At 44.4% G+C, this 24,233-nt stretch overlaps 1 protein-coding gene across 5 annotated transcripts in view; it reads left to right on the plus strand.

The window, feature by feature from the left end:
- CTBP1 (C-terminal binding protein 1) overlaps window positions 1-24,233 on the plus strand; it is a 50,577-nt gene that overhangs the window by 18,456 nt on the left and 7,888 nt on the right. For 3 of the 5 annotated variants that reach the window (XM_035137576.2, XM_035137572.2, XM_035137573.2), the window contains 5 exons: window positions 9,127-9,281; window positions 16,112-16,256; window positions 19,279-19,485; window positions 20,674-20,888; window positions 24,078-24,208. In XM_035137576.2, the coding sequence (XP_034993467.1) occupies window positions 9,127-9,281; window positions 16,112-16,256; window positions 19,279-19,485; window positions 20,674-20,888; window positions 24,078-24,208 (853 nt within the window). Of the gene's footprint in view, window positions 1-4,182; window positions 4,405-9,126; window positions 9,282-16,111; window positions 16,257-19,278; window positions 19,486-20,673; window positions 20,889-24,077; window positions 24,209-24,233 lie in introns of all 5 variants that reach the window. The other 2 variants (XM_035137574.2, XM_035137575.2) reach the window with 1 other exon arrangement.

Genomic DNA, 24,233 nt, shown 5'->3' on the forward strand with positions numbered 1-24,233 from the left:
TTGTGCATTTCATTCCATGCAGACATGGGTTGAAATGATATTGGCCAAATCCAGAGAAAGTTACTCGAAGCAATAAGACCAGTGAGTTGCAACTAATTTATGTCCCATTAATTTCAATGGAACACCATATACCGGTAATCCTATTCATATTTACTTAAATAAGCTCACATATTTCACACAGAAGGCGCCACTACTGAGAAGGCCCTCTGCCTGGTTCCTGCTTCTCACAGTGAGGGAACTGTCAGGAGGCCCTCAGAGCTGGACCACAGTGTCTAGGCCAGGGGTCCCCAGACTTACGGAGCGGCGGGCCGGTGCCCGCCGCGCCGACCGCGCGGTGGGCTGGACTGCAGGGGAGTGCGCGCGCAGCGGGCCGGAGGGCGGGGGAGTGCTCGCCCGTGCGCATGCGCACACGCACACGGGCGGAAAAAAAATCGGCGAAAATCGCTTGTGCGCATGCGTATGGGCCTCCCCCGACCCGGAAGTGCACCAGAAATGACCTCTTCCGGGTCGGGAGAGGCCCGTACGCATGCGCACAAAGGATTTTCGGCGATTTTTTGCCGATTTTTCAGATCGCCGCTGCGCCGCGCGCCGTGAGAGCGGGCGGCGGCAGCGGGCGGCGGGGGTCGTCGCGGGCCGGATTGGAAGGCCGATTGGGCCGCATCCGGCCCGGGGGCCGTAGTTTGGGGACCCCTGGTCTAGGCTGAACAATGGGATGGAGATGCTTCTTCAGGTATACAGAGCCGAGGCCATTTAGGGCTTTAAAGGTCAGCACCAACACTTTGAATTGTGGTCAGAAATGTACCGGGAGCCAAAGTAGATCTTTCAGAACCTGTGTTATGTGGTCTCGGCGGCCGCTCCCAGTCACCAGTCTGGCAGCTGCATTCTGGATTAGCTGTAGTTTCCGAGTCACCTTCAAAGGTAGCCCCACGTAGAGCGCATTGCAGTAGTCCAAGTGAGAGATAACTAGAGCATGCACCACTCTGGCTAGACAGTCTGAGAGCAGGTAGGGTCTCAGCCTGCGTACCAGATGGAGCTGGTAGACGGCCGCCCTGGACACAGAGTTGACCTGCACCTCCATGGACATCTGTGAGTTCAACATAACCCCAAGACTGTGCACTTGGTTCTTTAGGGGCACAGTTGTCCCATTCAGGACCAGGGAGCCCTCCACACCTGCCCGCCTCCTGTCTCCCAGAAACAGTACTTCTGTATTGTTTGGATTCAGCCTCAATCCATTGATCACCCTCCAACTGTCTCCAGGCACTCACACAGGACCTTCACTGGTTCCAACTGAAAAGAGAATTAGAGCTGGGTATCATCTGCATCCTGATGCACAGCTAGCCCAACCCCCCTGATGATCTCCAACAGCAGTTTCATCTAGATATTTAAAAGCATAGGGGAGAGGACGGAGCCCCGGGGCATCCCATAAGTGAGAACCCAGGGGTCCAAACACCAATCTCCCAGAGGAAGCACTGTATAGCAGTGCCTCCAATTCCCAACCCTCTTAGATGGTCTAGATTAGGATACCGTGCTTGAAGTGTAGTAGGATTGCAGCCTATCTCCCTCTGGATTTGTGCTATTGTTTAGAGAAAACAACTTTTTAAAAAATAGTAATATGATTTTCAATATTCAAATTTTTAATATTTAGAATAGCACCTAAAACATTTGCTGAAGAGCCTTGCAATTATGCCTTCAATGCACTGCTCAGAATTTAATCAGAATATAATAAAATATAATACCGGTAAAACCATCCCGTTTAAACCACAGTGTGTTGCATTAAAACTAATCAATAGCAGGGTATAAGGGGTGCTATCGTCAGATCAAGGTGTGATGGGAATTTTTGTGTGAAGAGGTTTTGCTTCAGGAATTTGTTGATTAATCTGTTCTGTATCAGAAAACAAAATCATTGTTATGAGCCCACGAAATTTATTGTGATTCCACTCACCCTTAATTCCCTGGCGGGGGGATGGGGGGGGCACAATTTTGTGGTTTATCTCTGGTGCCAAAATGTTTTGGGCTGGCCCTGTATATTGGTGAAAGATTGTTCTTGTCCTTGATTTCTACTAAATATCACATATCAAGAAAAGTTTTTAATGTTTCAAAAATCTGTTAAATGGTTAACAGTAGGATAGTTTGCAGAATATCTTGAATGACAAATATACCCACAATGTAACTGGCTGTGTTTGACTCTATAAATTCCTTTATACAGCATATAAACATAACTCACACAACTCTTTTCACATTATCTAATTTAGTAAATGCAAATGCAGATGTGGAACATTACAAAGAAAAGTTCATCTTTTGCAAGTACTGCTCCTTAAAGTTGTTACATTACTTGTATTCGCTAAGACATACGTGGAACACAAAAAGCTTTTATTTGGACACTACGTTAAAAAAAACTGATTCATTTGTACATACGTGGTACACAAAAGCTTCTATTTGGACATTACGTTTAAAAGAACTGATCTGTTTGTATTTCCTGTTCTAAATGTTGGTCCTTGATTGCTTCTACTCAATTAGATAATGTGAAAAGAGTTGTGTGAGTTATGTTTATATGCTGTATAAAGAATTTATATAGTCAAACACAGCCAGTTACGTTGTGGGTATATTTGTCAGTTGAATTTACGTAACTATTGGTTTGATAGTGTTGTGTAAGAATATCTTGAATGGGCTGACAATGCCCTAAATCCCCAGCATTTACCACTGCAAAAGAATGTGGGAGTGGTTAAATATTATCCTTGGATCATATATACATGCCTGGTAGGGTTATGCTAGTGGTCTCTTTCATCAGTGGTCAGTAGACCAAAAGCAGTTTAATAATTGCATTCTTAGATACATAATTAAAAATACATTTTGAAGACATTAAGGGTTTAACCCAGGCATAGGCAAACTCCGGCCCTCCAGATGTTTGGGACTACAATTCCCATCATCCCTAGCTAACAGGACCAGTGGTCAGGGATGATGGGAATTGTAGTCCCAAACATCTGGAGGGCCGGAGTTTGCCTGTGCCTGGTTTAACTTCATTCCCTGTGTACAGGAAATTCAAAGTTAAGCCTTCTCACTGGATCTTTAGTTCCTACAGCTGCAGCAAACTTACTAAGGTCATGTGCTGAATCTTCACATGCCTCCCAGTTCGTAAAACATGTTTCAATGCATTTATAAAATATCTACCGAACCCCTCCAAGTACTGTTGAGTTGTATATATTTATAAACGTACACACAGGCACACACGATGTCATTTTTAAACATCGCTATTGCCTCTCCAAAATGTGTTCTACAGATCTTACAAAGAAAAAGCTTTTCAGTTGATAACATAAGCTAATGCCACCCTCTGCTGTCAATCACAGTTTGCTCCTCTCAGTGAGTGTGGGCCATTCAGCGGTTCTTGCACTATTTTCCTTTCTGCTTTCCTTCTAGAACATGCATCCCCAAACTTCGGCCCTCCAGATATTTTGGACTACAAATCCCATGTTCCCCAAGCACTGGTCCTGTTAGCTAGGGATCATGGGAGTTGTGGGCCAAAACATCTGGAGGGCCGCAGTTTGGGGATGCCTGTTCTAGAAGGTAGGCTCAAGTGCACTGGCAACAATCTTCAAGCAACATGAAAAAGTGTGTGTGTTGTTGTTTCTAACTTTTGTGTTTAATAATAATAATAATAATTCCCGGTTTAAAAACTGGGCTCAGGGCGGCTAACAGCAAATATAAAACATTGATTAAAATGTGACTTAAAAACAGCATAAAACAACATAAGTTACAACATAAAATGCAGAATCAATATCAATAAAGTTAAAAAATTCAGGGGTCATTTTTTTGGGTGGGGGAATTAGCTCACTCTATGGATAGGTGTTAATTTAACCTAAAGTAGCAGGGGCTAAACCAGGCATAGGCAAACTCCGGCCCTCCAGATGTTTGGGACTACAATTACCATCATCCCTGACCACCGCTCCTGTTAGTTAGGGATGATGGGAATTGTAGTCCCAAACATCTGGAGGGCCGGAGTTTGCCTATTCCTGGGCTAAACAATGCCATGTTTCCATCAGCACTTAAATTGTCTTCCTGTTCTGCTCATTTGCAGCTGGAAAGTGGATTCAGTGAGAACTTTTAAAGTTTGAACTTGCTGGCTTTTGCAGTTGTCAGACCCTTAATGTTGTCTTACTGTATTTTGTTTGTTTTTTAATTTTTTAGTAAAAATTTGAACTCGAGCCCCAAGATACAGAGCTTGCACAGTGGATAAGAAGTTTTAAAAGCTTTGGTTCAAGATTGCAGGAGGCTGAAAGAAAAATTAAAGACATGAGAAGGAGGATCAAATGACAGGTTGCTGTGTTGACTTCCAGTACTGAAGATTGTAAATAGCTGAGAAGTGGAATTAATGACTCTGGAACTGAAACCCAGTTTAAGAAATGTCAGGTTGGTTGGGGTTCCTAGAACTCTGGAACTAGTTTACAACTGTTTTTAATCAACTTTGACTTTGTTTTTAAGGAAATGCTTGTTCAGCTATGGAAACTTAAATGCTTGCTTGTGGCTAAAGTTCTATTCTTAATTTAATTTAATCTTCGGTTCTTGCAAGTTGTGTTGCAGTGAGGGTTTGATCTGCATCATATTTATGGCCATCGTTGTGTTTGGGACTTTTCAGACACAACCCTAAGCTTCCTGGAGTTCCCTGCTACGTCTGAACGTAGAGGAACTCTGGTTTGTTCAAACAAATGAGGATAAATCCATGGTTAATTATCCTCACTGGCTATAATTGAAACCAGCAGTGGGAAATAGTTTTTTGTCCAGCACCACAGTCCCTTGGGGTAATTTTGTTTGGGGGCTTTGGAGCCAAAAGTGATTGAGCACCCCATTTCCTTTCTCTTAACAAATAAAGAAATTTATTGATACTCATTCAAAGATACACACCTATTACAAATTATCTTTGTATGATATACCGAGATAAAGCGGCTGCTTAGTCTAAAAGAGAGCAAAGTCAGAAGGAAGAAAAGACAAGGAGAGGAGAATGCTAAGGAAAGAATGCTAAGGAAACAGAAAGCAAGAGAAAAGGAGAAGAAAGAAAAAACAGATATTCAGGGTTCCTCACTGTCAGAGGTGGGATTTGAACCTGCATTTCCCCATTTTTCACAAGTCTGCAATAGCAGTATTGCTGGTCTTTGACTGGTGGGTCACTCTGATTGACACCACAACCTCCTTTTAGAGCGAGAGGAAGACAGAGGGGAGCATCATTCTAATTGGGTTCTGTATTTCAGATTTGTTTGTTGGCCGTTAAAACCCTGGGTTTTAATTTTGAATGTTTGCATTGTGCTTCTGCTTCTGAAGGCAGCTGTTTCTAAGGCAGCCTGTATCCTCCATGTTCCTATTCGTAAGTTTAATGTGTCTGGACAGTCCTAGACTAGAGCCTGTGATATGCAACTTTCCAGGATGCTGTCTGTTCCACAGATCTTTGTGGGATTTTTTCCCTGAATGACTGGGAACAAAACTCAGTAATTGTGTGTGTGTGTGTGTGTGTGTGTGTGTGTGTGAGAGAGAGAGAGAGAGAGAGAGAGAGAGAGAGAACGACAGAACCATCTGGACAAATAATGACAACTAAATAGCAAAATAACTATTAAAAACTTCTAGGGAAGGCGACAAAGCACCCAAGTTGCAGTACCCACCGCTGCCCCAGTCCCTTTACCCATCCCACAGCAAGAGCAGTGAGCTAAATGATGGCGAGAGGGGTGGGGAGATACTGCTGAGGTGGGGAGAACTCTTTTCCAGCTCACCTTTCCATAATTTGAGTCGTTCTCATTGCCATTGTCACAAGGGGAACAGCGAGAAGGACCGGGCTTAGCCTATTCCTAACCCTGAGCTTGCAGGGAAGTTTGTGCTCTCTTTTAATTGAATTTCAGCGAAGCCAGGGAGAGCGAGGTTGTGTCCACCAGGCCACCCGGTAGTCTGAGAGCACGCAAAAGATTTTACTTCCCCTGCGAATACTGTGTCCTGTGCGGCTCCCCAAGTGAGCACAGCCCTGGGAGGTATGGTGGCAGAGGCTCTGTGCCCACCAGGAATGTCCACTGCTTGTGGAATGTGAGGCTAACCCTCAAGACCTTCCCCAGGGCGTTGGCTGGGTGTCTTTTTCGCTTTTAATGGACTGTAATGCTCGGGTGCGGGTGGCGCCATGGTCTAAACCACTGAGCCTAGGGCTTGCCGATCGGAAGGTCGGCAGTTCGAATCCCCCCGACGGGGTGAGCTCCTGATGCTCGGTCCCAGCTCCTGCCAACCTAGCAGTTCAAAAGCACGTCAAAGTGCAAGTAGATAAATAGGTACCGTTCCAGCGGGAAGGTAAACGGGGTTTCCGTGTGCTGCTCTGGTTTGCCAGAAGCGGCTTTGTCATGCTGGCCACATGACCTGGAAAATAGCGAGATGAGCGCCGCAACCCCAGCGTCGTCCGCAACTGGACTTAACTGTCAGGGGTCCCTTTACCTTTATCTTTAATGCTTGGAAGAGAAAAGAGCTGCAGCACTTTGTCCCCCCACCTCCCCTCGTGCATATCCCAGGCATTAGCCTATATTGAGTCATAATACGTCTTTATTGTAAATTGAACTCTTGGGATATTTGGGAAATAGACATGCTTTTGACAGAAGGCTTCTTGGTCAGGTCATTCACATGTGTTACGCATCCAAAAAATGACAAATTGCAGAATACGAATTGCATTTACAAGGTTTGCGCAGGTATCTTAACAGCCGTCAAATCTGGGCTGCTAACTACGGTAGGTTCCGAAAGCACTGTTAAGAATCCATGATTAGCTCTGCTTAACTGAAACTATGTTGAAAAAATTCCCCATACCTAGCACTGGGAGAGACAGATTGAGGAACAAGCTCCATTCACTTGGCTTCATGTCTGGCTGATAATAATAATAATAATAATAATAATTATTATTATTATTATTATTATTATTATTATTATTTCTATGCTGCTTTTTATTCAAATAAATCCCAAACAGCTTACAAACAAAAGATATAAATAACATAATGGAACATCACGAATACAGCATAAATTGCATAGAATACTTAACAAATCATCAGTAAAACATTCACAAATCACAAATAATTGCCATCTATATAACACTATTAACAACGAAAAAATAAGCTAAACATCACAGTTACACCAAAAATCACATTATAGGATTCACAAAGCACAACAGCGTTCATATCTATAAAACAATATTAACAGCATTAACATAATAGCAAACAAACAAAGCCCTGTTGAATTTGTACACGTGTGTCTTCCTCAGTTGGTTAGAGCTTGGTGCTGAGAACGCCAAGGTTGCAGGTTCGATCCTTGTATGGGACAGCTGCATATACCTGCATTTCAGGGGGTTGGACTAGATGATCCTCAGGGTCCCTTCCAACTCTACAGTTCTATGATTCTGTTATTCTCAGGAGCTCAATGAAATTGGGAAAGTTGAACGTGGTTGGGTGATTCTAACCAGCTGTTGCCTCTGGTTCCGTAAGCTTCATCAACCATACCTGCTTTTTCCCTATCAGTGTGATTGTAGAAGACTCGTAAAATGCTTGTGCCTGGAAGTATACCTTACAGTGGGGGAGTATTATTTCTTTCTTTTTACAAAGGGCAAAATAAATTTTGTTCTTATTTAATTAGACTGGTTTTTATATCGTAGTGCCACAGATCAATGCATTATAGTACTGCAGGAAAACCTCCCCTCTGGTCATTAGAATTCAAAATGAAGCTTTTAAACTGAATAGAATTCACTAATTAAATGCAATATAACCACAAACAGGAATATCGCCAATTGCCCTCTTTGGTTATTCATTTTTCTTCATTCTGTCATGTATGCCAGCTTATTGCGCAGCAAAGTATGTGTGGGGTTTCAGGGGGGCAGTGTGTGTTAAATAAAGACTAGGTAATCTCTCATGACAGGGATCCTACTAAAATATCATTTCAAAGCATTGAAGCGTCACTTTATTGCGCTGCTTGTAAATAAGTCCCCCTAAGTCCCTAGCCTGCTTGCCCGCATGTGCCATTGTGGGCAATGTGGGCAATGCCTTGTCACCTGAAGGGGATTTTTTAGTTCCCCAGGTGTTGGGGTGAGCAGGGCCGAATTGAGGTTTGATGAGGCCCTCAGCTCCTGAAGGTAATGGGGCCCTTTATATGTCCAGCTGTCCTTTGTCAACAACAAATTGTCGCTGTTTTTGTGTGTTGAATATATGGTAATTTATGGACCTAGTAAAGGTAAAGGGACCCCTAACCATTATGTCCAGTCGTGACTGACTCTGGGGTTGCGCGCTCATCTCGCATTATTGGCCGAGGGAGCCGGCGTATAGCTTCCAGGTCATGTGGCCAGCATGACAAAGCCGCTTCTGGCAAACCAGAGCAGCACACGGAAACGCCGTTTACCTTCCCGCTGTAGCGGTTCCTATTTATCTACTTGCATTTTGACGTGCTTTCGAACTGCTAGGTTGGCAGGAGCTGGGACCAAGCAACGGGAGCTCACCCCGTCACAGGGATTCGAACCGCTGACCTTCTGCTCAGCAAGCCCTAGGCTCAGGGTTTAACCACAGCGCCACCTGGGTCCCTAATAGGTATTTATGGACCTAATAGGTATCTAAAGCCATTTGCACATAACAAAATATGTATTTTATCAAAGTAATTTTATTTTATTTGTTATTTATCTTACATTTTGGAAATGTACACCCAGGGTTTTTTTTTTCCTTTAAATTTTTTGGGACCCCCAAGGGTCTGGGGCCCTAAGCTTTAGCTTATACGTAAATCTGGCAGGGGGGGGTGAGTGGCTTTATACATGTAATAAGTGCAACGAGAGAATATTCTTGGTGACTCTTTGTATCGTGTCTTTGCAATTTCACAACCTGAAGTCCATAGTCTGGGATTTGAGGTGATTCTCTTATTATTTCCATTTTCTCATATGACTTCAAAAGAAGTCTGTTTTTAAGGTCTGCCAGCCACTAAATACCTTTTTCTTTGCTTCAACCACTCAGAATTCAGTCTCTCTGCCACCCCGGTCATTACTTCTGATGAGCTGTAAGCTGTTGAAGAAAGATATTTTGTTTACATGATTTCCCTTGGAGATGTAATTGAGCATGTGGTATAAAGCACCGCTTCCCCTTTTCGTTTCAGGCATTCGACCACCAATCATGAACGGGCCTATGCATCCACGTCCTTTGGTAGCACTGCTGGATGGCCGGGACTGCACGGTGGAAATGCCAATCTTGAAGGACGTCGCCACTGTTGCATTTTGCGATGCACAGTCCACGCAAGAAATTCACGAAAAGGTGCAGCTGAACATTTACAGTCATACCTTGGGTTACAGACGCTTCAGGTTGCTTCTTTTCAGGTTACTTCCGGGTTTCGGCGCATGCGCATAAGCGCCGAATCACGACCCACGCGTGCGCAGCTGCAGGTTGCGAACGTGCCTCCCGCACGGATCACGTTCACAACCCGAGCGTCCACTGTAATTTAGTTACCCGTCTAGGAAGTATTGTGAACACCGTGTACCACTACCACTTTCCCCATTTTCTGTGCAGCACCTGAAAGGATAATCTAAAATGGCAGGCTGTTTTACAGATAATGGGCAGAGGAGTATACAGCCCTGGGCAGAATCTCAAAAATCCTGGCAAATCTCAACAACCTTAAGCAGGTTTCCTCAACCTCGGCCCTCCAGATATGTTTGACCTACAACTCCCATGATCCCTAGCTAGCAGGACCAGTGGACAGGGATGATGGGAATTGTAGTCTCCAAACATCTGGAGGGCCGAGGTTGAGGAAGCCTGACCTTAAACTTAATTAATACAGTCGTACCTTGGAAGTCGGAACAGAATCCTTTCCGGAAGTCTGTTTGACTTCCAAAACATTTGGAAACCAAAGCGTGGCTTCTGATTGGCTGCAGGAAGCTCCTGCAGCCAATCGGAAGCCCCATCGGACATTCGGCTTCCGAAAATGGTTTGCAAACCGGAACAGTCACTTCCGGGTGTTGGGGAGACAAAATGTCCCAAGTACCAAGGCATTTGGGATCCAAGGTACGAGTGTAAATATTTAGGAGACTCAGATATCCTGGCACTGGTGGCATGCTCTTTCAGACTGGGGAAGCCAGCCCTGGCTACGAGCTGCTCTCTTTCCTGGTTGGATGGTTTGGTGATTGCTCCGACCAATTGCAATGATAACAGGAGAAGGAGGAAGAGTCAGGGTTCTAAACTGGGCGAGGGTTTATGAGTGCAAACCCAGAAATTCTGCTTTGTTGATGATCCCTCTAGGTCTTCCAAGAGCCATGCACATGCTTAATGATTTCAGGGAAGGGGAACCAGAGGCCAAATGCTCCCCTCTGTACCAGTTCCTGGCCTTCTCAGCTCTCCTCAGGCCACAGCCACTCTCAGCACCCTCTTGTAGTGCGTTTACTTGCCTGCAATGCATTGCTGAACTATGTTAAGGGCCTGTTACTCGCCTGGATGGAGGATAGAGGATGGAAATGGGGTTTTGTGTTTATAAACCTATGACTTCTGTGCGGCTGGAATATAGCCCACCCTACAAATATCAGCGCCAGGTGGGGCTTCTGTGCCCCCTTTTTGCCTTTGGCACTGCTGACCACTAGCATGCAACTCCCAGAAACTTGCCTTTGAGGAAGAAAGTTGAAAATAAGGCTGGAAATAAGACCCATCCCGATTTATAGCAATGCTGGCCTTGCAGAGGGTTTCTTAGAGGCTGTTGGGACAGTGTACATTTTTAAACACATGAAATGTGCTGCAAGAACGCTAAACATTTGCTTTTTTGAACAGCCCAACACATAAATGAAGAAGTGTGCATGCACACAAAAGCTCATACCAAAATATAAACTTAGTTGGTCTTTAAGGTGCTACTGAAGGAATTTTTTATTTTACATAAATGGCTAGTCTCTCTGCAGAATAAATGTGAACTAGTATTGAACTATAGATCTGGATCTATCTGTGAAGTCTCATAAAAAAAAGGTTCCCCACCAAACAAATTAGTGTAATTTCTATAAACTGCTAATGGCTGACCTTTTCAGAGAAATGTCAGGTTTGTTTCCTCTAATAGATGGAAGATTTCACCAAAGATGTTGGCAGCATCTCACAGGATAACTTGCTTCAGATTGTAGCTCGTCAGAAGCACTCAAATGTTTCCACTCCAATATGGGCGACTGACCTTTAAATCCAAGGTTACCATAGGTCAGACCTCATTTTTCCTAAAGATAAGCACATTCAGTTTTCTAATTCAGTGAAGGGAGGATGTTCGGCATTGCGCTATTTCTCCTACCTAATTTTTTTTATTGGGGCGGGCAGGGAATCAGGGCCTCTCAGACGAGATGCTGCTTCAAAGTCGTAGAATTGTAGAGTCAGAAGGAATCCCATCTAGACCAAACCCCTGCAATGCAGGGCTGTAGACAATAGACTCACTTTCAGCTCCCCTAACACGGTTGCCTGTTGTCTTTGTCCATGGAGTTTTCTTGGCAGGGATACTGGAGTGGCTTGCCAGTTCCTTCTCCAGGTGGATCACGTTTAGTCAAAACTCTCCACTATGACCTGTCCATCTTGGGTGGCCCTGCATGGCATAGCTCATAGCTTCTCTGAGTTATTCAAGCCCCTTCGCCACGACAAGGCATTGATCCATGAAGGCATTTCAAGGCATTGATCCATGAAAGCTAGAGAGTTCCAGAAAAACGTCTACTTCTGCTTCATTGACTATGCAAAAGCCTTTGACTGTGTCGACCACAGCAAACTATGGCAAGTTCTTAAAGAAATGGGAGTGCCTGATCACCTCATCTGTCTCCTGAGAAATCTCTATGTGGGACAAGAAGCTACAGTTAGAACTGGATATGGAACAACTGATTGGTTCAAAATTGGGAAAGGATTACGACAAGGTTGTATATTGTCTCCCTGCTTATTTAACTTATATGCAGAATTCATCATGCGAAAGGCTGGACTAGATGAATCCCAAGCAGGAATTAAGATTGCCGGAAGAAATATCAACAACCTCAGATATGCAGATGACACAACCTTGATGGCAGAAAGTGAGGAGGAATTAAAGAACCTTTTAATGAGGGTGAAAGAGGAGAGCGCAAAATATGGTCTGAAGCTGAACATCAAAAAAACCAAGATCATGGCCACTGGTCCCATCACCTCCTGGCAAATAGAAGGGGAAGAAATGGAGGCAGTGAGAGATTTTACTTTCTTGGGCTCCTTGATCACTGCAGATGGTGACAGCAGTCACGAAATTAAAAGACCCCTGCTTCTTGGGAGAAAAGCAATGACAAATCTAGACAGCATCTTAAAAAGCAGAGACATCACCTTGCCGACAAAGGTCCGTATAGTTAAAGCTATGGTTTTCCCAGTAGTGATGTATGGAAGTGAGAGCTGGACCATAAAGAAGGCTGATCGCCGAAGAATTGATGCTTTTGAATTATGGTGCTGGAGGAGACTCTTGAGAGTCCCATGGACTGCTAGAAGATCAAACCTATCAATTATTAAGGAAATCAGCCCTGAGTGCTCCCTGGAAGGACAGATCGTGAAGCTGAGGCTCCAATACTTTGGCCACCTGATGAGAAGAGAAGAATCCTTGGAAAAGACCCTGATGTTGGGAAAGATTGAGGGCACTAGGAGAAGGGGACGACAGAGGACAAGATGGTTGGACAGTGTTCTCGAAGCTACGAACATGAGTTTGACCAAACTACGGGAGGCAGTGCAAGACAGGAGTGCCTGGCGTGCTCTGGTCCATGGAGTCATGAAGAGTCGGACACGACTAAACGACTAAACAACAACAAACACGGTTGCTGCTAAATACCCTTTCCTACACGCGACTCATGTGGCCTAAAGAGGAGCTGGGTTCAAGGAAGCAGCATAGACAACAACTGGAATGCAAACATTAAAAAAGCTTTGGTCAGATTTCATTACAAGTTTCTGGACTGGTGCAACCCATTGCTTTCAGGAAGTGGGTGACTTTGGGACGGCTGAGAGTGGTGGAATAGCAAAGGCCATAGGTGGCAGAGTGCCCATATTTGCATAGAGCTTCTGGGCGAGATCACCCGTGTGATACAGCGTGTGATAGCTTTGATATGCTGATGACAATATATTATTACCCTAGGAACGCGGGTGGCGCTGTGGTCTAAACCACTGAGCCTCTTGGGCTTGCCGAATGGAAGGTTGGTGGTTCAAATCCCTGCGATGGAGTGAGCTCCCATTGCTCTGTCCCTGCTCCTGCCAACCTAGCAGTTTGAAAGCACACCAGTCCAAGTAGATAAATAGGCACCGCTGTGGCGGGAAGGTAAACGACGTTTCCGTGCGCTCTGGCTTACGTCACGGTGTTCCGTTGTGCCAGAAGCAGAAAGAAGGCACATGGCCCGGAAAGCTGTCTGCGGACAAACGCCGGCTCCCTCGGCTTGTAAAGCGAGATGAGTGGCGCAACCCCAGAGTCACCTTTGACTGGACTTAACCATCCAGGGGTCCTTTACCTTTGCCTATTAATACCCTGGTATCAGTGAATGCTGCCTATTGTTATTGGACAATAACAGCTTATCCCCCCCCCCCCGGTGTGTGTTTAGAAAATCAATATTATGTGATTGTCACAAACACAGGACATAGAATTGACTTCCCATGGTAAGCATGAGATTGGGCAAAGGCAGTCAGCAGCAACTCTCTAATTTTGTGCAATGCTTTGCCTTCACAGAAGATGCACCCCGCAGTGGCCTTTTTGTGACCGGTGCCGTTGGCACTATTCACAGTTTTTATTTTGTATTTTTATCAATGTTTTAATTAAACGTTTGTCACAAGTTCAGTAGGGAGGGGAAGAGAGGCATTTTATAATTGATCAGAATATGAGTACAGTGGTACCTCGACTTACGAAGGCGATCCGTTCCGCGGCGCTCTTCGTAAGTCTAAACCTTCGGATGTCGAAGCGTCCATTTTGCGCATGCGCAGACCGCGCGCCCCGCTTCTGCACAGGCGCAGAACGCGCACGCGGCGAAAATACTTCCGGGTTTGGCGACTTCGTAAGTCGAAACCTTCGGAAGTTGAGGCATTCGGAAGTCGAGGTACCACTGTACTGGTACCCACACCTACACCCCAAAAAACAATGCCCTTAATATGGTACATTATTTTCATTTGCTTTGTACCCCATCTCAAGAGCTTTTAGTGAGCCATCTGGAAGCTTAGGGCTAAAATGTAAAGAGATGAGGCCTGTGCAGAAGATAATGAATGATTTGGAAAGTGCTTCTTTAATGCACGTCCCGCTGGGTGGGAGTCCCTGGGGGGAAAGAATTTATATTTGGGGGAGCTCCCATGCTGTGCTTTCTTTTGCTTTTCTGAAACAAGCTGTAGGCTTTCTTCAGCCTCCTGGGTGCAGGTAAAGTTGGCAGCCGAAAGAAGAGGCTAAGGGGAACCTCTGCTGAAGAATGGAGAACAGCCATATAGGTGTGCATTAAGCCTAGCAGCCAATCCTCTTCATCTCTTCTGTATCTGTGCACAGTGGCTGTATCAAGAGTTTGATGGAAACAAGGTGGAATGGGAGATGGCAAAACCCTAATTGGTGCCAGTTGTGCCATTTGATATGCTTATGGCAACTTTGATCCTTGTACCGTAGAGGTGGTTTGTTTTTTGTTTGTTACTCTTTTCGAGAAATAAGGAAACTATTGACAGCAAGAGAACATCTTGCCAGACGTCCACTTATTGGGGAGCTGATGGGAAATTCTTCATGACCTTAGATGCCTCTCGTATAAATTGACACCAGATGATGTTTTCGGAACATAAAATCTTGGCTCGCTTTGGAGCTCTTTGCATAATGCCTATCTCCAGAGTTAGTTTACTTTGAAGGATTGGTGGGATAGGTAGGAATGACCTTTCCCTACCTTTCGGTAGTTTTATTTGTGTTACGCTTTTTAGAAAAAGTTAAAGGATCAGAAAGGAACAACCATTCTTCACAGTATTAATAGCTCCACAAGAAAACACTTCAATTGCTTTGCTCTATTTTTCTATTTTGCTTTATTTTCCCAAAGGCTTTTTTTCTTCTTGGCTTAAACAACTAGGGTACAATCAAGTTCAGTGAAACCTGAAAAATGTCTTGAGATTTGCCACGATACTAAAATCGAAACCTGCACCACAGACCGTTGGCAGGCACCAGGCCCAGAGCAGTCAGATTACCAAGTACAGTACATAACATCTTAATCCATGGTATTTTGCCAGGTTAAAACAGCACAAAGGAAGTAAGTGTAAATCCTGTGCTCTGTGTCTTCAGAAGTCAGATCCATTGCATTCAGAGGGGCTTACTCTGACATGTACGAGCACATTGCATTGCAGCCTGGTTTTCCCACTGAAGTGTCAGGGCTGAGAATGTGTTCAGCCGTCGGCTAAACTCTTATGCTTCAGTGTTACTTGGTGATTAACAATGAATAATAAGTAAGGGCCCATTCAGACTGCCATTTTATTATGGGTGTATTGCAATGACATGCCGTTGATGGGCCTGCATTATTACACCCACACTCTGCCCATTCCATAGCCCCTGTTCCTGCCTGGTTCACCTCCCAGGTAAAGGGACCCCTGACCATTAGGTCCAGTCGCGGACAACTCTGGGATTGCGGCGCTCATCTTGCTTTACTGGCCGAGGGAGCCGGCGTACAGCTTCCAGGTCATGTGGCCAGCATGACTAAACCACTCCTGGCGAACCAGAGCAACGCACAGAAACACTGTTTACCTTCCCACCAGAGCAGTACCTATTTATCTACTTGCACTTTGATGTGCTTTCAAACTGCTAGGTTGGCAGAAGCAGGGACCGAGCAACAGGAGCTCACCCCGTCGCGGGGATTTGAACCACCGACCTTCCAGTCGGCAAAACCTAGGCTCAGTGGTTTAACCCACAGCACCACCCGCGTCCCTCACCTCCCAGGGGGAAGTAGCAAAATAGAGTAGCATTTGTGAACAGGTCTCTCAAGTGAACGGTAAGTCTCAGACAATCATTTTGCTACACATTCTGCTACAACCACACCTTGAATTTCTCCCTCGAGAGATGACCAGACTATTGGGGGCGATGGCATGCACCCCAGGAATTTGAATTCTGGAGGGCGTGTTGAGAACGTAACTGAATTGTGTTTGCCTTTGCTTTTCAGGTACTAAATGAAGCAGTGGGTGCCCTGATGTATCACACCATCACTTTAACCCGTGAAGACCTGGAGAAGTTTAAAGCACTTCGAATAATCGTTAGAATTGGAAGTGGTTTTGATAACATTGATATTAAATCTGCTGGCGATTTAGGTACAGTATAGCCTTAATTCACGTCTGTGAAATTTTATGTAGGGTTGGTATTCTGTATTTAAAATTAATTGAATAACTCAAGTAAGGGTAATCCAGTTGGTGCTCACAAAAAGGCCTTTGACCCAACGTATGGATTTGCTAATGGAAGAGGAGGGGGGGGGATTTTTTGCCAGTTTGCCCTTCCCCCCTAGCCATGGCACCTTCCATTCTGCTGGAGGGTCCCCCAACTCTGCAGTAAGTCTTCAGCATTCGATGTGAACTGGGGGCTGCAGGGGAAAGGGGGAATGACCTTCCTTTCTTCTGTTAGTGGAGCCGTGCACTGGATCAAAGGCACTTCTGTGAACACAAGGGGGTTCCACTATTTGTATTTAGCCATTCGTTGCTTTGTACTGACTTATGCTGCCCCCTCCAAGCGCACTCTTGCTCCTTACATCCACATAAATCTCTGGCTGTGGACCTTGATTCAAAAACTACAAAATGTTTTGCTGTGGTAAAAGGGACCCCTGACCATTAGGTCCAGTAGCAGATGACTCTGGGGTTGCAGCGCTCATCTCGCTTTACTGGCCAAGAGAGCCGGCGTACAGATTCTTGTAGCCAGCAGGACTAAGCCGCTTCTGGGAAAACCAGAGCAGCACACGGAAATGCCGTTTACCTTCCTGCCAGAGTGGTACCTATTTATCTACTTGCACTTGGACATGCTTTTGAACTGCTAGGTGGGCAGGAGCCGGGACCGAGCAACGGGAGCTCACCCTGTTGTGGGGATTCGAACTGCCAACCTTCCGATCGGCAAGCACTAGGCTCAGTGGTTTAGACCATTGCTGTTAAATGTAGCACAGCTTCATTGCATATTTGTGTCGTCTCTGTTGCAGACAGCGAAGGTATAGGTGGCCACCGTGGGCCTTCCCACTCCTGGGCTGCCCTACCCATTAACCCTGACCATGAGCCATGCTTACCGGCTGGGGCTGGTAAGAGTTGGGAATGTGGAGATGGCTCAGCCAGTAGAGCATGGGACTCTTAATCTCAAGGCCATAGGTTTGAGCCCCATGTTGGGCAAAAGATTCTTGCACTACTGGAGATTGGACTAAATGATCCTTGGGGTTGCTTCCAAACTCTGTGATTCCATGATCCGGAGCAGTGCTGGCTCTGGGTTTTGAAGGGCTCTTGGGCAAGCCATCCTCCACGCCACTTCCACGACTCCCAGCTCCTCACTGCCCCACGTCATGGAGGGTTCTTGAGCCCTCAGCAGATGGCTGAGCATGCCGACCATTGGTGCCAGCCCTGGTCTGGAGGGCCACAGGTTCGCTATGCCTGGATCACAACCTTGGAGCATTCTAGAAACTAAATTCTGGCAAATGAGCCTCGTTCCCATCCCTAGAGCAACTACTTACACCCAGCTCCACTCTCCCCTGCCCTACCCAAAGCAAGAGTTTATTCCACAACCCCTCTATTTCTCTTACGCTTTTCTTGTGCATGACTTGTTTTAGATGGTTGAAGCAGCAAGTGGGGACTGTCCATTTTTTAATCATTGGAAAGGTGCATAGTCTTGCTTTAGGTCAAGGATAGGCAAACTCTTTTTTTGAACTTCATTTTTTATTGTTTCCATTTATCATACAAGTAGTTTGTTAAATCAATATACAAATAAACTGCCATGCATCTGGTAATACATGTCAATTACATTTTGTTTCACAAATAAATAAATAAATATAGAGTGAAACAAAAGTTGTTTTCCAAACATACCAATGTATCATTTCTTATTTACACCTCCTTTGATCCTCCTATATATTCTTATCATCTAGACTTGTTCTCTCGAACTAGGCTTCCTCTTTCTTTTCTCTTGGTTTTATTTACCCTCTTCCACGTTCTGCGTTTTATCTTTTCTTGTCCGTCATTCACCTCAAACATTTCCATACATGTGTGGTTGACAATGACTATATGCTTTTTGTGTTGTATTTTCAAAACAATCCTACTAGTGTTTTAGTATTTTAACAATATTCCTTTAGATATTCTACAAACTTTCCCCATTCTTCCTGATACCTTTGTTCCTTCTGATCTCTTATTCTTCCTGTCAACCTCGCCAATTCTAAGTATCTCCGTCAATTTCTCCCTCCATTCGTCTACAGTTGGGATTTCTGGAGTTCTCCACCTCTGTGCTAGAATCATTCTAGCAGCCGTAGTGGCATACATGAACAGCTTTTGGTCCTCCTTTTTAATTTCTCTTCCCATTAATCCCAAAAGTATGGCTTCCGGTTTCTTTGGGAAGGTATACCTTAACATCCTATTTAACTCATTATAAATTGAGTCCCAAAATACTTTCACCTTATCACACCGCCACCACATATGGTAAAAGTCCCCATCTTTGTTGTTACATTTCCAACATTTTTTGTTATTTGATTTATAGATTTTTGCAAGCTTGATGGGCGTTAGATGCCATCGGTATATCATTTTCATGATGTTTTCCTTTAATGTTATGCAGGCAGTGAATTTAATGTGATGGTTCCACAGTTGGTGCCACTGATCAAAATCAATGTTGTATCCTAAGTCAACTGCCCACTTTAGTATTCCACTCTAATAGGAGATCGTACATTTTAGTCATCAATTTTTCTTTACCTTCTACTATCTCTATTTGAAACCTGGATTTTTTGTTTTCAAAGCCATAATTCTTTTTGTCATCCTTGAACAGATCATGGATCTGGTGGTATTGCAACCACCCTATCCCTTTTTCTTTTAGCTGTTCATATGTTTTTATTTTCCAAAGGAAAGGCAAACTCGGCCCTCCAGATGTTTTGGGACTACAACTCCCAGCATCCCTAGCTAACAGGGCCAGTGGTCAGGGATGATGGGAATTGTAGTCCCAAAACATCTGGAGGGCCGAGTTTGCCTCTGAGGGCCATGGCCTGGTTGAATTCATAAAGATGCTAAGCCAGAGGCAAACATGCCCCCCCCCCGGGGGGAGGCATTCCGTGGGATTCTGGAGCCACCCCAGGATTCAACACATTGTGCGTTTTTTGAATACTTTTTTAAGGGATTGCAGTGTGCAATGTTCCGGCTGCATCCGTGGAAGAGACAGCAGACTCTACAATGTGCCACATCTTGAACCTGTACAGACGAACCACCTGGCTTCATCAGGCCTTGCGAGAAGGCACGAGGGTGCAGAGCGTGGAGCAGATCCGGGAAGTTGCTTCTGGGGCTGCAAGAATCCGAGGGGAGACCCTGGGCATTATTGGGTTAGGTATGCCAACGCTATTGTCTGTTTGTTAGTTAAATGCATCCACTGTTGTGACTTAAGGCTAATTGGGACCCTAACAAACTGCTAGGGATGACGGTATCCTATTTAGAATCGCTGGCCTGGGTTAGCTAGTGCCCTAAGATGCTCCGAAACTATTGTCTGCATTACCAGGACCAGATATCTACCCCTCTACAGTGGTACCTCTGTTTAAGAACAGTCCTGTTTACAAACAATTCGGTTTACGAGCTCCGCAAAACCGGAAGTAGTGTCCCAGTTTGCGAACTTTACCTCGGTCTACAAATGGAAACCGAGCGGTGGAAGGGCACTGGTGATGGGAGCCCTCACTAGGGAAAGCGTGCCTCGGTTTAAGAACAGATAGGTTTAAGAATGGACTTCAGGAACAGATTAGGTTCGTAAAACGAGGTACCACTGTATTTTGCTCGGTAGTTCATTTCTAAAACGTATTCCAGAACCGCCCTGTCACTCTGCAGCAGAAATAAGTTTGTTGAACCATAGTGGGCAAGAGTCTACACAAAGTTTGGGGAGGGGTGGAAGAGTAACAGTGATGTTTTCCTAATGGAACTGGAAATTTCTCCCCTCCATTCCCTGCCCCCATGTTTCATTAGAACTCTTTAAGTGTGTACATACTCTGTGATCTCCTTCTGACGTAACAGTAAACTATGGCTTAGCATTATATGAATGACCCTCTGCTTTGTGAGCTCCCCTCTCTTCTTCTGCCACCATGAGGAGGAGGAGAGGGGAAAGTTTTGCTTCCACTTGCAACTAATTATGGCCATGCGGTATCCTTGGACCCAGATAAACTGGATATTCTTAACCATGGTTTAGGGAAAGAAGCAAACGTCAAACCTTGGTTTACGATTCTGCTAAACCAGTGTTCTTCAGCCTTGGGTCGCCAGATGTTGTTGGACAGTATCCTCGGCCTGCTTAGCTGAAGGCGGGATCCATAATCGAAGAACACTGTCCTAAACCATATTTAAGATTCAGCTTTGGGGATAATGATATAATAAACTATGGTTAATTGAAAGCAGAAGCAAAACCTTTTCCTTATGGCCGCACCAGAAAAGAGATAGTTTAACATTGCGTCCAAACCCTATCTGTGCATGAATGGGTGGGTTGCTTTATTTTTTGTAATATTTGTTGTAAGAGGAAAAAAATTTCCCCTCCCTGCAGGACGAGTTGGCCAAGCGGTTGCACTACGTGCAAAAGCCTTTGGCTTCAATGTCATTTTCTATGACCCGTACCTCTCAGATGGCATGGAACGTGCTCTTGGACTTCAGCGGGTGACGACTTTGCAGGATTTGTTGTTTCACAGCGACTGCGTCACCCTCCACTGCAGCCTAAACGAACACAACCACCATCTTATTAACGACTTCACCATTAAACAGGTAAGTTTCAGGTAATGTCACAGTGACGATAAGAGTTAGCATTTATTCAGCAATTTTTGTGTGTTCTAAGCACTTCACAAACATCTCCTTAGGGATACTTACAACAGCCCTGCGTGGCAGACCAGTGATGTCACCCCCATATTGCAGATATATTGTTATGATGTGTATTGAGAGGCGAGCAGTTCTGCCATGCAACCAGGTATCAATTGGTATCAATATTGTCTGCCGTCTGTCCTATTGATAGGTCCTACTTGGTGAAGAAATGTTACATCCTACCACTGCAGTTTAATCACGTGGATCTTTGTTTACTTGTGAACTGAAAAGTTGCCTTCCGATAAAATTTCTACACATCTCAATTCGTAGATTAAGTGGCTACTGCCCCCTTGTGTTCAGTGCTAATATACACAAGCGTTCCCCTCCCAATTTATTTGTCAGGCTACTGGTGGAGGAGAGTGCTTGAAATAATTTTGGACTTCCAACTGAAATGTTTGCAAATCACCCATAGCCTTTACAGCCGTAACTTAGTTTTTATTGAACTTATGTTATCAGAAGTGTACGCTTGCCGATCAAAACAACCATTCCTTAGTTCTACAGGCAGAGAACTGCCTACAGAATAATGGCAGTCTTCAATTAGTCACATCCTAGACGACACTACCTTGATGGCAGAAAGTGAGGAGGAATTAAAGAACCTTTTAATGAGGGTGAAAGAGGAGAGCGCAAAATAAGGTCTGAAGCTCAACATCAAAAAAACCAAGATCATGGCCACTGGTCCCATCACCTCCTGGCAAATAGAAGGGGAAGAAATGGAGGCAGTGAGAGATTTTACTTTCTTGGGCTCCTTGATCACTGCAGATGGTGACAGCAGTCACGAAATTAAAAGACACCTGCTTCTTGGGAGAAAAGCAGTGACAAAGCTAGACAGCATCTTAAAAAGCAGAGACATCACCTTGCCGACAAAGGTCCGTATAGTTAAAGCTATAGTTTTCCCAGTAGTGATGTATGGAAGTGAGATCTGGACCATAAAGAAGGCTGATCGCCAAAGAATTGATGCTTTTGAATTATGGTGCTGGAGGAGACTCTTGAGAGTCCCATGGACTGCAAGAAGATCAAACCTATCCATTCTGAAGGAAATCAGCCCTGAGTGCTCACTGGAAGGACAGGTCCTGAAGCTGAGGCTCCAAGATTGACCACTTCATGAGAAGAGAAGACTCCCTGAAAAAGACCCTGATGTTGGGAAAGATGGAGGGCACAAGGAAAGGGGACGACAGAGGACGACATGGTTGGACAGTGTTCTCGACGCCACTAACATGAGTCTGACCAAACTGTGGGAGGCAGTGGAAGACAGGAGTGCCCGGCGTGCTCTGGTCCATGGGGTCATGAAGAGTCAGACACGACTAAACGACTAAACAACAACAACAGTTGTATTCTGCAGCCACTTCTCTGAGCTATGGTGATCAAACCATCCACCTGATGTAGTGGCACCTAGTTCATGAAAGCTTGTGTCGCAATAATTCCAAGAATCTCTTTTTGATCTGTGAACCTGCATGAGAACATGAGAATTCAATCCACTTCTGGGTGCCCCCTTTCTGCCCCCCCACCCCCCACGTTAAGGGGTCTGGCGATTGGGCAGAAAAGCTTTTCAGCCCTGATGAACAGAATATGGAATAGCCACTGGCTGCCTCATGGCCCCTATTTAGACAGGTTGCAAAACCGCCTTTATCTCAGCAGGCATTTTCAGGGCACATTAGTTTTTCAACTGATTTTAGAGTTGGGCTTTGATTCCCAGGGAACGGTGTATTAACATTTAGAAAAGCTGCTCTGAGATGTCTTGAGCCCATGGGACAGAGCAAGATGTCAAATAAAGAAATATAAACATGTTAGTTAACCTATTGATATTCTTGCTGCTCCTGCAATTGTATGAGGTACTTCAAATTGTTGTTTTATTCTTTTTTATATTAATTACAGTGTCAATTCTGTTTTTAAAAATGGTGCTGCAGAAATGTTGGTATAAATGAATGCTCTGGTCTTTAAGGTGACATAAACCTTTTCTTTTCTTTATTGCAACCAACAGAATTTGCTGTGGAGATAATTCTATGGATTCTCTGTTGAGACAGTTCATGATTTGTCTTTTATCTAGACATATGCTTCACATAAACTTGTTTCTACAGCTTTCTGGGTTTTCAAGTTAATTGGGTTTCAACAAGCAATAAACCTCAACATTACGGTGTGGCTGTTTGTTGAATTACATTAACATATTTACGGATATGTTAGCTTGCAAGTTTCTGAAAGCCATGAAACTTCTTGATGAAACAGAAAACCGACATAAGTGTATTACTGAGAGCTACAATTGTCTGTGTCAGTCTTATAATTTAGTAAATATTTCCGCTTTCCTAAAGGATCTTGGAATGCAAAGGTGTTCTGATAAGTTATTAATATGTCACTTATTATTTTTATGTCGACAGCTGTGCTGTTCTACTTGGTACAACTTTAAATGTTTCCATTGATATGTGAAGGCAAGTAGAAAATTATGTTATTGCATCAGTAAGCAAACACATTTTGTTTGCTAATGGGTGCTTGTTTTCACACGTCTTCGTTTTTAGTAATTTCTATTCACTTTCCCTTAAAATATTTTTTTTGCAGTAAATCAGTTCAGTTTCTTGTGAAAGGTAGAGGAAACAGTCTGTGCGCTTTCTCCAAAGCCATGGCAGTTCCTTTCAGCGACTCAGAGTCTTAAATTTCATAAACTGTAATCTGACTTCAATGCAGTACAACAGGGCACAAATTTTAAAGTCCTGTTAACTAGATGGAAAGTATTTTTAAAGCATCAAACTGCCCATATTTTTAAGGTTTGCTTTCAGTATTGCCTTAGGCTACATTATAGCATTTAAACGCAGACAGAACATCTGTCAAATGCAAAAATTAATCTATTTAATGTCGTCGTGGCCCCCCCCCCCCGGGCCGGGCCTTCTTCATTTTAACAGTGATAAAGATGCAGTTTTGCTTGGCTATTTACACCTTTTAAGCTTCATTTATAAGAAGATTTTTGTAGCATTTCCCCCATGTGTAGTAGTAAGGCAAGTGGTCCATTTTGGGGTGTAGGCTAGTCCAATGACGGCTGGTTCCTTTACTAACATCAACTTTATTTTGTGCGTTTTTAATCTTGGCATGCATCCTTTTAACTTCCTGCAGATGCGACAGGGAGCCTTCCTTGTGAACATGGCTCGAGGAGGGCTAGTAGATGAAAAAGCACTTGCACAGGCCCTGAAGGAAGGAAGGATACGAGGGGCAGCCTTGGACGTACACGAGTCAGAACCGTTCAGGTGATTTTGTTTCCTGTTTAGTGCC

This window comes from Zootoca vivipara, chromosome 5 (genome assembly GCF_963506605.1).
Source record: "Zootoca vivipara chromosome 5, rZooViv1.1, whole genome shotgun sequence".
In the NCBI taxonomy this organism is placed as follows: domain Eukaryota; kingdom Metazoa; phylum Chordata; class Lepidosauria; order Squamata; family Lacertidae; genus Zootoca; species Zootoca vivipara.